The sequence below is a fragment of the Littorina saxatilis genome, linkage group LG7 (genome assembly GCF_037325665.1).
Source record: "Littorina saxatilis isolate snail1 linkage group LG7, US_GU_Lsax_2.0, whole genome shotgun sequence".
Classification (NCBI taxonomy): domain Eukaryota; kingdom Metazoa; phylum Mollusca; class Gastropoda; order Littorinimorpha; family Littorinidae; genus Littorina; species Littorina saxatilis.
The window spans coordinates 32602392-32619458 of NC_090251.1; the positions used below are offsets into that span (position 1 = coordinate 32602392).

Consider the following 17067-nt stretch of genomic DNA (forward strand, 5'->3'; position numbering starts at 1 on the left):
CGTTTTTTAGTTATGATGATTTCAAAAAAGTCTAAAGCATCTGGGGGCTCTTGTAGGATTCAAATGTTTTATGTACAACGCCTTTCGCACCTCAGGAACCCTCCTACAAAGTAATTAACATGTATGAAAAAATATTCCAGTTTCCAGTTTGTGCATCAGTTTCTGAAAAGTAGAGGAATGTTACATCCTTTTCAGCTACAAACGGCTTGGCTTCGTGACTCCCTGCCAAGGGTCCCCCCCGTGCTTCTTTTTTTTGTGTTAACTTTTTTTCATGTCTGAAAAAATCTTCAGATTAATTAATTTTGAACCAGAAGAAATGACTGTTGGAACCCGGCCCCCTCTTTAGACCGAATACATCTGAGGTGATGAGGTCTGAAAAAGCGAGAGTCATAGCTGAAGGGTTGCTGTGTTTTTGTTGGTCAAAATCAGCACAGAAGTAGGTAGAACCAACAGCTTTGCTCACTATGAGTAAATTCAGTCCAACTGGAGATTTTTGAATGTCACATGTCTGAATTAAATTACATATTATTACCCAACTCACATATAGCAATTAACTCTAGTTCAGTGCTGGTAACGCTGTACGCGTTCCCCTTGGTAACAAGGGAGACCACCCTAAAAAAGAGTGATCCATCCCATAATATCAGACCGATGTCCGGTCCAACATCCGTATGCGTGCGCATACGCCGCCATTTGTATCATTCTCTCTCAGCGGTTCAACTGGGAAGGACGCTTCTGATGTACGCTCCTGCTGTCTTCAGCTTGCCATAGTCTTTGGCTTTGGCATCTCCCCTTGGTCGTCGCCTTTCGTTGCACCTTTACCTACCTGTGTGGTGAGATCTTTCCGTTTTGTTATAACTTTAGCGACGTTTTTTCGTCGCTCGTTTTGTACTTGTGAAATTTTTCTGAAATTGTTTTTCTTTGAAATTTTTCGTGAGTTATTTTGCTATGGCGGAGGCTGCGCTTGTTGATAGCGCTAAACGGAAGCCTAGTTCGAGGCAGGTGCCTGACGATTCGCCTCCTAAACGTAGCTCGAGGAGAGAGAAGGGCGCAGGAAAATCCGCGTCTGTTTCTTCTGATTCAACTTCTGTTAAATCTCCCGTGTTAGCAGACGTCAGTTTAACTTCCGGTCAGGCTTGTTTACGTTCTGGCAAGAGTGGTGTTTCGGGCAAAGCTTCTTCTTCTTCTGCTTCTGCTTCTGCTTCAACTTCAGATGGCTGCCCTGGGTTAGCGCCAGCTGAAGTTGCGTCTTTATTGTTGACTTTGAGCGCTCAAGTTTCGACACTTGCGTCGGAATTATCTTCCACTAGGGAGGAATTACGTGCGCTTCCGTCGGGTGTTTCTGATGTTCTCTCTTTAGCACAGTTACGGCAGTCTCCTGCAGTTCCGGCTTCGACTTCCGCTAAGCCTTCGGCGACTGTGACTCGGGCGGATGTCCATGCTTCGCAGGATGGGAGTACCAAGTTGGTGTCTCTTCTGAATGTGACACCAGTACAAGGTATGTCTACACCGCTTGCCGGTGTGCGAGCTCAGGGGGCTCTCTCTGGCGATGGATGTCGTGAGAGTTCTTATGAGCAGCGAAAGGACGAACGCCTCCGTACGTCTCTTTATGAGAATATCGGGGACCGTTTTAGTCCTCTTCCGCCCGGGGGGCAGGAAGTGGTCGGTTCTGCCGACGATAAACGGTCTGATGTTCTGCCTCCTGGCTCCGAGCTTGATCTCGAGTCGGAGTGTAGGGCGGAAGACGGGGATGCCTCAGTGGTAGAGGATTCCCAACTGAATTTGCCCGCGAAGCTGTCAGCCGCAGTGGCGCTGGCGGCGGAAACGGCGTTCAGATACTTTCCGGAAGGGGTGGTGAAGGACAAGGCTCAGCTTCACCCACCTCGTTCTGCTTTTGACGATTTCCGGAGTGCACAGGAGCAACGGCCTCGCTTCCGCTTCCGGGAATCGTCAACTATTGCCTATGAGATGGCTAACGTCTTGTGTGGTAAACGCAAACCGGCGGTGCCGTTGTTGGTTCAGCACGGCGAGGCCCCGGAAGACGTTGTCTCTTGGCTGGCTCAGCCTGGGGCTCGGGCTGCTTCCGGTGTTCCGAAGTTCAAGCTTACCCCTTATCCTTTGGATCTGATTGACTCTTTTGCTCTGCCGTCAGGGGCACTTCCGGTGACGCCGGAACTTGCTGCTTTGAGAGAAGACGGGTACAGTAGGGATAGAGTTGTCCCATGTACTGACGGTTCTCTCGCAGCTGTGGAGGAAGTTGGAAGGTCTTTGCTGGAACTCACGTCCGTGTCGGAGTCTCTGCAAAGGTCTTTGTCCAGATCGATTGCCACATCTCTTGATCCTTTTGAATTTCGGTTTGATGCGTCGCCGACAGATGTTTCGACACTGCTGGCTACTCTGGGCAAGGTGACTAGAGAACAGGTTGTTTTGTCTGCCCGGCTGTATACTCACGCAGTTCTTTCAAGGAGGTCAGCCTTCTTGACGGGGTCCAGATTTCGGGACACCGCGACTGTGGAGAGGCTGAAGGTCTCCCCTTTTGCTGAGGGGTCTCTCTTAGGGCAGGCGTCTTTCGATGCACTCCAGAAAGAGACGCAGGACGCGCGGGATGTAGCGATCGCGCGTTTGGCTTCACAGGGCTTCCAGAAGCCTCAGGGCAAGTCTCAGACTCAGGCGTTTTCTTCTGCTAAGCCTCAGACGTCTTCGTCAGGTGGTGGGAAGGCCCAGAAGCAGTCATTCTCCTCCAGGGGTAGGGGGCGTGGAGCTCCATACCCTAAGAGGGGTCAGTCTTTCGGGGTTTCCAGGGGGTCGGGGCGTAAGCCTCACCCCCAATGAAACTTCCCCGAACAACACATCCCGGTGGCCCCCGCGCTAGTTGTAGCGGGCGGCCCGTCCAGGGCCCTTTCTTCCTGGCTGCAACTGGTGGCCAGCAAGTGGGTCATGGGGATAGTGTGTTCGGGGTTCCGGCTTCTCTGGTCAGGGCAGAAGGCTCCCCTGGTCAGGATAATCCCGCCCTGCAGGGCGCCAAAGGATTTGGTGGCACGGAACGCGGTCCAGGAGGAGGTCTCGGCTCTGTTGCTCAAGGGAGCTATAGAGGAGGTCTTGGTCGCGCGGTCCCCGGGGTTTTACGGCAGACTTTTCGTAGTGCCGAAAGCCTCGGGGGCGTGGAGGCCGGTGTTAGATCTTTCTCCTTTGAACAAGTTTCTGAGAGTAATCAAGTTTACCATGGAAACTCCAGCTTCGGTTCGGGAGGCCTTGCGGCCGGGAGATTGGGCAACGTCGATCGATCTTACAGACGCTTACTTTCACGTCCTCATACATGTCGCGGACAGGAAGTGGCTTCGCTTCCCTTGGGGCGGCAAAGCTTACCAGTTCAGGGCTCTGCCGTTCGGCCTGTCTTTAGCTCCATGGATTTTCACGATTGTGGTCAGGCAGCTTTGCGCTCTTGTGAGACAGGAAGGCATCCGTCTCAGAGCATACCTGGACGATTGGTTAATCCTTCACCAGAACAGGGGGCTTTGCGAGGCTCATACGCACAGGGTGCTGAGCCGGGCGGCACAGCTGGGTTTCTCTGTCAACCTGACAAAATCCGAGTTGGAACCATCCCAGACGTTTACTTACCTGGGCATGGAATTCGACACGCTTCGGTGGTCTGTCCGTCCGTCCGTCTCAAAGGCGGATCGACAAGCTTCAGGGTCTGATTCGGTCTCTCTACGGAGAGAATCACGCCAGTGCAAGGGTTCTGACTTCGGTTCTGGGTCAGATGGAATCCATGGCTTCCCTCATTCCGTTGGGCAGGGTTCACAAGAGGCCTTTTCAGGCCTCCCTGCAGTCAAGGTGGGATCAGACATCCCAGGACTGGAGTGTTCCGATCGCACTGGGAACTTGGTTTCAGCAGACCACAGGTGTTTGGCTTCTTCCGGATTTGTTCCGGGGTGTTCCCATTGTTCGTCCACCGCCGGAGAGAGAGTTGTTTACGGACGCATCTCTGACGGGGTGGGGTGCTCATCTGGACGAGCACATGGTTTCGGGAGTTTGGGATTGCTCTCAGGCCTCCCTACATATCAATGTACTGGAGTTGGAGGCCGTTTCCCTGGCGCTTCTAGCGTTCAAGCCTTTCCTGGAGGGCAGTCATGTACGTCTTCACACCGACAACATGTCTGTGGCGTCGTATGTGAACAAGCAGGGGGGGACTCGGTCTCACAGTCTTTCTGACATTGCATGTCGCATTCTCAAGTGGTGTCACGCCCAGCACATTCTGTTGTCAGCAGTGTACTTGAAGGGCAGTCTGAACGTCCTTGCAGACACTTTGAGCAGAGGGGACAGGATTGTTCATTCAGAGTGGACTCTCACACACCAGTCTTTGCAGCGGCTTTGGTCGCAGATCGACAAGCCCAAGATAGATCTCTTTGCGACGAGGTTTTCGGCGAGACTTCCTCTCTTTGTGTCCCCCTTCCCGGATCCTCTGGCCTGGAAGGTGAATGCTCTGGAAGTGGATTGGTCAGATCTTCCGGCGTATGCCTTCCCTCCGTTCTGCCTCTTAGGCAAAGTCCTCAGGAAAGTGGACTTAGAGAAACCAGCGCTGGTTCTGGTCGCTCCTCTGTGGCCAAGCCAGCACTGGTTTCCCGACCTACTGCGTCTAGCAGTTCGGCCCCCGATCCCTCTCGCCCTGAAAAGAGGAGATCTCGTGCAGCCTCGGTCAGGCGTTCAGCACGGGAACCCACAGATCCTGGCCCTTCACGCGTGGATTCTGTCCGAAGCGCTTTGCGTAGGGCAGGGGCCTCTTCCCCTACTCTGAGATTCGTTGGACATGCACATAGAAAATCGACTTCTTCGGTTTACTCATCGCACTGGGCCTCTTGGTCTAGGTGGTGCGCGCTTAACGGGGTTAAACCTCTTTCTCCTAGGTCTATTCATGTAGCCAACCATCTGTCTTGGTTGGCTGATCAGGGGGCTTCTCCCTCTTCTATTAGGGTCCGGAGGTCGGCGATCTCTTCGACCCTCGCGCAATTAGGCCACAAAATTTCGCTCGGAGGGGTTATCGCTAGTGTTATTAAGGGGGCTGCCCTTTTAGCAGCTCGTTCAAAATCGCTTCTCCCTGCATGGGATTTGTTCCTGGTCTTACGTTTCTTAGCCTCGGATGAGTTCGAGCCTCTTTTGTCAGCCACTTTGGCCGATTTGACGCGTAAGACTGTGTTTTTAACGCTTCTCTCTACTTCGAGGAGAGGTAGTGAGGTGCACTCTTTGTCGGGTTTAGACAAGGATATTGCGTTCGAGAAGGATGGTTCCATTTCTCTCAAATTTGTTCCCGGCTTTCTCGCGAAAAACCAGAAACCTGGCCAGCTTTCTCCAATCTTGCGCATTCCACCCTTGAGCAAGATTTTGGCTCCTGGAGATCCCGATATTGCAAATTGTCCTGTGAGAGCTCTCCGATCTTACCTGTCTCGAACTCGGCCTGTTAGGTCAGAAAGTCAAAAGCTTCTTTTCATATCTTTAAACACGGCTAGGTGTAAGGATATAGCGAAGGTGACTCTGGCCAAATGGATCTCCACTCTGATCAAACGAGCATATGCCTGGTGGCTAGTGCAGTCGGGTGATGTTAGGGCAGTGTTGCCTCTCACCGCGGCTAGAACCCATGAGGCGAGAGCCTGGGCATCCTCAGTGGCAGTTCTTCGGTCCGGCAAGCTAGCCGAGGTACTGGAAGCTGCGTACTGGCGCTCTGAGGACATCTTCGTCAACTTTTACCTCAGAGACGTCGCTTCTGTAAGACAGGATGGAAGCTCCGCGCTGCCTGCCATGGTAGCGGCGGGACAAGTCCTGCATGCCTAGTTTTTGGTAAGTACCCACCACCTATAGTAGCAATCTGCTATATGTGAGTTGGGTAATAATATGTAATTTAATCCAAAATTTTAATAATAAATTTTCATTTAATTAATATACTTACCCAACTCACATCGTTTAAACCCTCCCGCCTCCCCGCTGTGGTGGTATTGGGTTCTAAAAAAGTAGTGAGTTGGGCTTCGTTCGAATGATACAAATGGCGGCGTATGCGCACGCATACGGATGTTGGACCGGACATCGGTCTGATATTATGGGATGGATCACTCTTTTTTAGGGTGGTCTCCCTTGTTACCAAGGGGAACGCGTACAGCGTTACCAGCACTGAACTAGAGTTAATTGCTATATGTGAGTTGGGTAAGTATATTAATTAAATGAAAATTTATTATTAAAATTTTGGATTTTTGCTCTGTTTTCTTCTTTTAGCTCATCATCGAAGGCTTCCTCCCTGACTCCAGCACCAGCCTTGCCATCGACGACGTCTCCTTCTCTCCAGATTGCCAGTACAGCCCTCAGCCTTTACCTCCTCCCACCGTCACCACCCCAACCCCAACCCCCACCCCCGCTCAAACCCCCACCCCTGTTCCAGGGCAGCCAACACCGAAACAGCAGGGCAGCACTCAGACCATCCCTCCAGTAACGCCCAAGCCCCCTGTGCAGTGCACAGGCCTGCAGTCCATGTGCAAAGACCGCTCAGGCTGTTACCTGCAGTCGCAGTTCTGTGATGGGAACCGGAACTGTGCTGATGGCACAGATGAAAACCCCAACTTTTGCCGTGAGTGTTGAACGAGTTTTGATGATTAATTTTCCATGAGATGAAGTGACTGAAAGATTATATTCAAGAAGAAATCCCCAAGAAGCAAACAGCTGATGTTCAGAAAACAAGTTATGTCAAAGTGATCTTAAAACATTTAGTCAATCTGTCGTCTGAAAATCCAAAGATCAACACTGAAAACCTGGGATCAGTCATCACCGAGACTAGTAAGGCTTGGCTAGCGAAGACCCAGTATGACATTGAAAAGCAGTAAGGCCAAAAAAAAAAATAGGTCTGTTTACGGTAACATACGCCAAAAAAATAGGGTCGGTAGGTCGGGATTGTTTTTTTTTTTTTTTTATTTTTTTGTTTTCCAAAAAACCATATTTTTACGTTATTTTGCCAAAAAAACAAGATTTTTTTTTTTTTTTTTCCCCAAATGCCAAAAAAAAGTCTAGGGTCGCGCGAAAAAACTAGGGTCGGTCGGGTTACCGTAAACAGACCTATTTTTTTTTTGGGCCTAATGTCATGTTATTGTCCCCAATAGGAGATGGCCGTGAAAAGATAAAAAATCTGTCTATCTGTCTTGACAAGAATTTAAAAATGACCGCTAACAATGAATGGATTGATTAAACATCGGAATTTCCTTCTTTGAGTCATGTGATGTCGGAGTCTGACAAAAAGTCATATTTAGGTGGCTAGCTGAGACTACAAAAGAGTGCATGTTTGAGTGTGTTCAGTCATAAAAAAAAAGGAATTCTAACTAAAATCGATCGATACGTACATGTTATTTGTATTTTTGACATTTTACACAGATCTTGACAGACATTGTTCACCTCGACCGCTGGCACGGTGTCGGCGGAACACTGAGGGTCTCAATCTGTGTAAAATGTCATATTTTGGTCAAAAATACAAATAAGATATAATAATCTCTTCTTCCCTCAGAATGCCAGTCGGGCAAAATATCGTGTCGCAACGGAGGGCAGTGTCAGACGGTGCCAGGAACCGGTCTCAAGTGTCGATGTGTCAACAACTACAGCGGCACGTACTGTGAAAAGGCACCCACCACCCAACCCTCCTTCACCCAACCCCCTGTCACCCAGCCCCCACCACTGACCAACAACGGGAAGCCGGTCACCCAAGCCAGCACGGGCAACGGTGGCGGCGGCAGCTCAAGTAAGTCTGAATGAATTTTGATTGTGGTGCGTTTGGTTGTGGTGCGTTTGGTTGTGGTGTGTTTGGTTGGATATATGAGGGTATATGTTTGTTCCTTTCTTCGACGGATCTTAGAATTTTGTGGTACTCACTTGCAGTGTGTGGGTGTGTGGGGGAGTGTGTTTGTGTGTGGGTTTGTGGGTGTGGGTTTATGTGTGTTTGTGTTGGTGTGTGTGAGTGTGGGTTTGTGTATGTGGGTGTGTGTGGGGGTGTGCGTGTGTGTGTGTGTAGATTTGTGCATGTGTTGATTTGTGCGTGCAGATGTGAGGGTGTGGGTGTATGTTTGTGTGTGGGTGAATTGATTATTCACTGTGCATTATTGTGGCGGTGCAGAGAAATGGGCGGTGCCTGTAGGCGTGGTGCTGGCCGTACTGGTGCTTGCTGGTGTTGGAGGCGCCCTCTTCTTCCTCTACAGAAAGGATAGACTGTGAGTGTGTCACCTTTTTTCAGCAGTTCTTTTCTGTGCTTTTCGTCCTGTATCAGAAGCATTTCTTTTCATCATAAAATACTGTCTGTTTCTCTTCTTGTCTCCGTCTCTCTCTTTGTCTCTCTCTCTCTCTTGCACTCTGTGTCTCTCTCTCTCTCTTGCACTCTGTGTCTCTCTCTCTCTTTCTTTCTCTCTTTCTCTGTATCTGTCTCTCTGTCTGTTTGTGTGTGTGTCTCTCTCTCTCTCTCTCTGGTTGTTATAGACAGGTTCGACTGTAGTTGATTATATATTTGTCACATTACACTATAGCGGACTGAGTAACAATGTGATAATTGCTCGGTTGCAGGTCGGGCCTGAGGTCTGCGTTCAGACGTACAGGACGGAGCGGTGACGGCGGACTGTCCAACCCTATCTACGACTACGGAACTGGGGAGTCAGGGGTGAGACTTGCTCCTCTGCTTCTGTGTTGACATTAACTTCTGGTGTTTTGCTGGTATTTTATTTGCAAAATGGAAGGCGGTTTTTGAACCCCAAAATACAGACAAAAAAAGTGTGTGTGTTTGTGTGTGTGTGTGTTTGTATGTGTTTGTGTGTGTTTGTATGTGTTTGTGTATGTGTGTGTGTGCGTGCGTGCACATGTCTTACACTTCAGTCACTGAAAATAACTTCTGATGTCATTTTTGTTTTTATAGAATAATGTCTGCTGCATTTAATCATTTGGCAATTAAAATTTCAGTTCAAGTACAATCCCTAATTTCTCTTTTACAAGCTTTTGTGCTCAAAGATTTTTAGGAAAAAAAAGACAAAAAAATCATTTTTTTGTCAGTTGATTGATTCTTATGTAACTGATCTGTCTTGTTATTTTATTCAGTTCCATATGGGCGACATTGAACCACCGTCACTGAAAGATACCGGAGACTCGGGTGGGGCATCTGTAAGTAGCCTTACCAGTCAACTCTTTTCTGCTTTGTTTGTAAAAAAATGATCAATATTCAGTGCTCCAAAACTCTGAACATGTGCACTCTAACATACACTAACACTTACGTTTCTTGAAGTCTGGACTTGCTTATACTTACTCACTTAGGCCCTTTGCCCCCAGCAGAGCATAGGCCAGTGGCGATGTTTGTGCATCACAGTGTCTGCTCTCGGCTGTTCTTTCCTCTTCTGTCCAGCTGTTGCCCTGCCTCTTATGCTCCGCTTCTGTGTCACGCCTCCAGCTGTTTCTTGGCCTTCCCCCTTTTCTTTTCCCCTGCGGGTCCCACTAGTGAGAGCCTGGCGGGTGATGCTGGTTTCCTGAGGGTGTGTCCAATCCAGCCTAGTCCAGCCCTACTTTAGTTCAGTCAAGTCTGGACTGTGAAAGTACCGTAAAATCCCTAGCAAACGCCCACCCCCCCTCTGCACAGATTTCGGGTAAAAGGAGGGGGTGGGCGTTTGCTAGGTATACACCCATTTGCACCCCATCACATTTTCACAAGAAAAAAACTGATACAACTATGTTAGAGAAATACAGTGGAACAAGAAACACACACAGACACACACACAAACACACACACACACAAAAACACACAGACACACGTGCACGCGCACACACACGCACGCACGCACACACACACACACACACACACACACACACACACACACACACACACACACACACACACACACGCACGCACACACACAGCGTTTGCCAGGTAGTGATCGACCCCTCTGCACAACTTTTGGCCAAAAGTGGGGGGTGGGCGTTTGCTAGATACTGGGATTTGCTAGGGATTTTACGGTACAGGCGAATTCCACTATATCGCGTTCTATTACATCGAGGCCGATTCGGCAATATCACGATGGCATGCTTGGACCCAGTATTAGGAATCAACTCTGTTAAGACCCTCTGGTTTAAGGCCTCGTCTACTTTAAGTCCTCATATTTTGAGACCTATTTTGAGACTCATGTCTTCATAGTGTCAATATATTGCCCATATTTTATCCCAAACTAGGTACGCACTCTCATAAACGGGTCTTCCTGAATGGTAGTTTGCAAGTCATAAAAATAAGGTGCTTTTATTTTGTGTGTGTGTGTGTGGGTGTGTATGTGTTAGAGAGAGAGAAAGAGAGAGAGAGAATGACAGACAGAAAGACAAATAGACAGAGATGGAAAACGCAACAGACAATGAAAACACATCTATATTTACATATCGGAGCACCATTGCTTGTTTGTTTGAAATCACTTTTTCATTGTTGTTTTTTTCTCTGTCCAGTTGTTCGGCACAGATCCATCTCGATCCATAGAAAATCCGCTGTACAGTGAGGCGTAAAGCTGATCAGCTTCCTCACTGTCACTCCACCTTCACCAATTTGATGACCACACTTGTAAAACCTTCTTCATCGTGAAACTTACTGTGATTTTTATAAATTGTTTTGTGAGTGCAAGTGCAATACTATATACGTAAGAGAAATGTTGATGTACTGTTACTTTTGTCATTAGTGCAATAAAAAAAAGGATTATGAAATTTTTCTATAATTATGTTCGAGTGTTCTTCTCTTGTTTTCTTTCTTTTAATTTTGTTGTTGTTGGTACAAGTGCAATACAAAAGCAATATTGTTCCAAACTTATTTACTGGTACTTTCTTAATCTGTGCAATAAAGAAATGGCTTCTGAAATGTGCATGTGTCATGCTTTAGCAGTGTTGTACGTTGTTTTCCTTTTTTAATTTTTAAACTTTTTTTTTACAATCTTTTGAAATTAGAATTGCTGATGTTACTTGTGCGTTTTTTTTATCAGTGCAATTAAATAAAAAGGCTCATGAAGCGTGTGATATGTTTGAATATCTTTCTCGTGTGTTTTTCCTTTTTTCCCCCGTTAGCAGTTTGTTCTATTATTTTCGTCCTGCAAAGTGTGTGATAATAGATAAATAAATAAATGCAGATATTTCTCTGTGTTTTGTTTTCTGCGTGAGTGCGATGGGAATTAAACGTGCATGGGGTTCATTATATATTTGTACATGTATACCTTTTATCGCTTCTGCATTTAGTAAGTGCATGAAATAATCATTTGTGTGCAAGTGTTTTACACAACATAATGAAGACAAGTGTCTCAGGGTTTTTTGGGTACACTAATGTATGCATGCATGTGGACACACAAGCACTCTGTCTCCTCTCTCTCCATCTCTTTCTCTTGAGAACACTCCTACTGAAATACACACACACACACACACACACACACACACACACACACACGTGGGTACACACTCACACTCACACACACACACGCACACATATATATAGTGTGTTTATTATGGGATGAGCCATGCTCATGATTATAAAACTTCCTTGCATCTCTAGCAGAATACATTTTTGTGCTTTTGTTCAAACAACGCCAGTGTGGGAAAAAAAAATAATATGGAGGGAGGAAGCATTTTTTTCTTCTGTTCGGTGTTAAGTAAGAAGACAGCTCTCTCTCTCTCTCTCTCTTTCTCTCTCTCTCTTTCTCTCTCTCTCTCTCTCTCTCTCTCTCTCTCTAAGCATAAAGGACAGTCTAGCTACCCTTTCATCTCAATTCTTATAAAATAAAGTTCAGTTCAGCTCTCTCTCTCTTGGCGAGGGAATGATAAACAGAGGAACACTCTTGACCCCTTGTGACGCAACAGATAAGTGTCGGCAGAATGCGATGTAGGTGCAGTGCAGAACCATTGCCGGTCAAACACACAAACACACACACAGACCTTCTTTTTTTTTCCTTTTTTTTTTAAAGAAGACCGTCGGTTAATGTACACTCCTAAATCTAATAATAGTTTTAAAAATGATTTAAAAAAAACTCCACATTTTTTGTTTTATTAAATACGATTTTATGTCACTGGGAGAGGAGTTACAACAGTCTCTCCGGCTAGAATAAGCGAAGAAGAGATTTCACTTTTGTAAAGCAGCTACATACATCAAAATGGCAGCTAAACTCTCTGGAAATTTGATATGGACATGATTCACAGGTGCACATGTACCCACAATAGAGAATCTCCAGGGTGGGCCATGGATACCAAAACAAACTCAAATAAAAAATGATAATAAACGCGTAAAGACACACTCCTTTTTGTAAAAACAACTGGGCTCACTGTCTCAGATCTGGCCAGGCTGGTACATGAGATAAGACCATCCGTCTCTCTGATGTGGCCAGGCTGGTACATGAGATAAGACCATCCCTCTCTCTGATGTGGCCAGGCTGGTACATGAGATAAGACCATCCCTCTCTCTGATGTGGCCAGGCTGGTACATGAGATAAGACCATCCCTCTCTCTGATGTGGCCAGGCTGGTACATGAGATAAGACCATCCCTCTCTCTGATGTGGCCAGGCTGGTACATGAGATAAGACCATCCCTCTCTCTGATGTGGCCAGGCTGGTACATGAGATAAGACCATCCCTCTCTCTGATGTAGCCAGGCTGGTACATGAGATAAGACCATCCGTCCACCTGGACACATACCCAACAATAAAATCATAACTGCTTTGTTGTGCATGCATGTGGTGAATGGGATTTTTTTTTTGGGGAGGGGGGGGGGAATTAATTTCTTAAAAAATTGTTACATCAAGAAATCCCCACGGTGCACAGAGATCACCCAGGCTGTTCATTTATGGTATGTGACCAAGTGGAGGGATGCTCTTATCCCATGTAACAGCGTGGCCAGATCTGAGACGATGAGCCAAACGGTTTACATGGGAAGGAGTGTGTCTCAAAAAGGCATGTTTTCTGAACACCACCACACACATTTTTGCAGCCAGCTGTGCAATTAGTTTATTAGCTCTACTTTGAGGAAAAGAGCCTCAAACGAGTGAGAGTTTAAATTGATGTGGGTTACATGGTGTCCACTTAATTTGTCCTCAATACAGCAGATATGGCGGGAAAAAGACAATGCTGGATATATTTATAAGGAATCTCAATTTCTGCTGGTTTGGTTCCTATAATGCTCAGTTATGTCCTATCCAAAGCAACACTCATTTAGTTGGCAAAACCAGAAGGAAATTTACCATCAAGATATTTTCAAGAACACATGAACTTATTTTTACATTCTATTTTTATGTAGGAATTGCATCATTACGAAGACCGTACTGTCTTCTCAAAGGCAATGCTTTTTAAACTGTTATTGACTGAAGTGGACTTTTCTCTAAAAAAAAACACCACAAAAACAGACCAAGACTGACAGCTAATAAACCGTATATATGTAGTCCATTGTTTTGTTTTAAGCGTATCAGTGTTCAGGTTACATAGAGAATACTACATGGCTTGCTGTGTCGTACCAGATTTACACGAGTTGTTTTTATAAACATTGAACTGCGAGCTGTTCACTATTTGAAAAAGCAACGAGTGTAAATCTGGTACGACACAGCAAGCCATGTAGTATTCTGTTTATCCTACATACTGTACTTACGTGTATTTTACTCAAAACGTCCCGCAGACGAGGCAGCCACATTGAAGACGCTTGTTTTGGAACCTCGATCTCTTCTAAAGCCTTGTGCAATCTATTTCGTCAAAGCAAAGAAACGTCACTCTGGAAAGTGTGGCGTGACATGTTTGTTCTAACAATTAATCGAGGGGAATTAACGAGGGCATTTTTTTTCCTACAATGACGTTTGTCTCGGTGACTTTGGCATCATTAGTAGTGGCAAAAAACAGGTCCCTGCCAGACTTGCTTGACATGACCTCATTTACATGATATACACAAGTGTGATTTGAACGATTATTATCTCATGAGTATCTCTCTCACGTATGTAGGATAAAGTTAAATACACACACAAAAACATAGACAGCAAAATATGAACACTACATGTTTTGTCTTATAACTTACTCAGATTAAGATTATTAAAACCATCCCCATAAACTACAATATACAAATAATGGAATGTCTGCCGTGACCAAATCGAGAGTATATGAACAGTGAATATGTGCTACCAACTTCTCAGGTTAAGAGTAACGAAAATGACCATAAATTGCAAAAATATGAACAGTGGGATTTTTGCCACGGTGACAGAACTGGGAGTCAATATAAACGAGAGCAGATTTTGTGCAAGCAGCTAGCTATAGCGTACTACGTTCGTCGTGTATAAATGAGATTCACACAGCTACCACAGGAAGTCTACATTTGATTACACAGTACAAGTAATGTATGTACTAAAACCATCTACCCGCTATGACAGATTTGTACAATATTGACAAGAAGGTATAATGCTAGAGCAGTGTCTCAAAATTAACTGTCTCTGTCAAAAGTCCGCCATGCAGTCATGTCCCTTCAACATGCTCATCAACTTTGCGGGATAAATCGAATTTCAAAGTCAAAAGTAGCTTTTCAACACAATTTTGCTTCTGTTTTAACACACGGTCACGGTTCTCTGCGTCTGTAAAGTTTGGTACCTTGCAAACACTTCCTTCCATTTGGGACACTGTTCTAGAACTTGACCGTCTTTGGGTACATCACAACCAAGCAGATACAGAATGATACGTCTGTGGTAAAAAAAAGATCACAACACGAAGATGCAACAACTTCTCTTTCTCTCTCCCCTCCCCCACTTCCACATCTGTGATGTCAGAGACATACAATCTCTGCGTTTCTGGTTAAATTTGTCTCTGTATGAGACGTGGCATCATCGCTCGGTTCATGTGAGTTTTGCATGGCAACAAAATACTAATTAGGCCTTGAAGAATTAATTTGCATGGCAAGAAAATAATTGAGTATCCTGTACGAGCTCTGGCGTCTTAACTCGATTAATTGTTGAGAAGTTGTACTGGTGAGTTTAAGTCAACTCTCCGAGTCACGTGATTTATTCTAAAAGCAGAGCTGTCCAATCAGATCCCGACAACTGTAAATATCCTGATGGATCATCAAGAAATGTCCTTGTTATCTACGTCCTTGACTCTTCTAAAGGAATGTTATCTTGTCATCCATTTAATAGTCCAATATGCCACTTGAAACGTCCTTTCGCTTTTTATAACAATGAAAACACCATAAGACACCCTGACAGATGTTCTTTAACAAGACAGGCATGAGGTGGCTTTGCTGTGAAACATCATTCTTTGCAAATGTCCTTTCATAAAGTGTCTCCACAGACATTGTGTAACTGCCATGCATACAAACAGTATGTGGTGATGAACCACTCGGGTGCCACGTCATCAAAAGTCTTGACAGAGATACCAGAGAGACCGTAAAACGGACTCTTCCATAGCATTTCTTTTACACATACGATGGAATGTCCAGATACGAATCACCCCAATGCCACATCATGAAATGTGTAGACGAGCGGCGTGACTACCTGCTGCACACTGCGGCACGTTCAGCTAGATGATTGCCAAGTGCATGAGATCGCCGCCTGGTAGGTGTCAGTCAATCAATCAAACAATGTGTCAACATTCTCACACTCGCCATGTTACCAAGTCCCAGCCGTACGTTTCACAGTCTGACGCCATGCACACTACTATTCTCAGAAGTCCCGTAAAAGTCTGAAGGAACATCCCCACGTCATCACATGACCATTTGAAGAGTATCATCCCCATTTTATCTCCCACAATTCCGAGAGGAATGGGTCACGTGAGATAGAACGCGGGAATACGTCACTGAACGAATGGTTTCCGTCCTGTGAAGACGTGTTGGTGCACTGTCTCTCTTGCTTTGCTTTCATTTTCCTCTAACCTTTCTCTGTACAAGTTTTAGTTGTAGGTTAGTTGAAGTGTATTGACTATTTTGATTGTTTATCATTGTGTCAACTTGCAAGGTAAGGAAACAGTTTGGAGTTTTCGGTGTTTGTTGGTTTTTTGAACCGGGAACTTGTTGTTTCGCGTATGAATTTTATTCGTCGAAGCTAACACATGGAAATGTTAGGCGTCAGTCGGCGCGTTCATTGTTTTTGCAGGTGTGACCTACTATATTTGAGTCAGTTGGGATCGTTACTTGTTTTTGCACGTGTGACCTAAGGTCAGTCGGAATTGTGACTTGTTTTGGTAGGATGACATATTATTTTGGCTACGGAAATGAAGTACACGTTTGCTGACACAGTCAGTCACGATTTGCTGACATAGTCAGTCACGATTTGCTGAAGCAGCCTCTTTGTTTTTTCAGCAGCTGTCTCGATTACAGCAATTACTATCGCCTGAGGCGAACTATGGGCCACAGAAGGTCCGCTGTGCTAAGGCTGAGCACTAGTCCATTGAAGATTTGAAAATCTTTGCAGTGGATTTTAAATTGTTTTCATACTGTAACGGGGCGCTTGCTCGTCCCCAGGAATCAATATAACTTTTTCGTGTGGTTTTTGTTCGGAATATGGCGGACTCGGGAGGTGGTGAATGTGCTGCTGGCGGGAAGAAAACCGGCAAGAAACCGGCGAAAGCACAACCTTCTGAAGTGATACCGTCAGAAAAGACGGGAGTTGATCAGTCTCTTTCAATAGAGAAGAGCTCGTCTGGCCCACGTGATTGTGAAGTTACTCTGAAAATGGACAAAATTTTGGAGACAATGACTGCCTTGTCTGGCAGACTATCTGATTTGGAGAAAGTTGGTAAGCTTAATGCGACGCCTGTTGCTTCAACATCGCGTGGAACCGAGTCGCATGGAACCGAAAGCAGTTCGGCGCAAGAGTCGCAAGCGGATGGAGAAGACGGTGCTTCGGTTAGATTTGCTCATGAGCAGTTCGAAAATGAGTTTGATTCGGCTGAAGACACGGATGTTGCTTCGGACAATGATTTTGACGCAGGCATAGTAGTGGATACAGTTGGCGAGGGGATTCATCCATCTCTGGCAGATCGTTTTGAAGAAGGACTTCTTCTTCCATCAGATCGGGCACGTGTGCGAGACACTCTTCAGAACTATCC

At 45.8% G+C, this 17067-nt stretch overlaps 1 protein-coding gene across 1 annotated transcript in view; it reads left to right on the plus strand.

Annotated features, from left to right (window-relative positions):
- LOC138971979 (MAM and LDL-receptor class A domain-containing protein 2-like) overlaps positions 1-2785 on the plus strand; it is a 299457-nt gene extending 296672 nt beyond the window's left edge. The window contains exon 165 of the mRNA XM_070344823.1: positions 1484-2785. Within this exon, the coding sequence (XP_070200924.1) occupies positions 1484-1762 (279 nt within the window). The 3' untranslated portion in view covers positions 1763-2785. The remainder of the gene's footprint in view (positions 1-1483) is intronic.
- The last annotated feature ends 14282 nt before the right edge of the window (positions 2786-17067 follow it).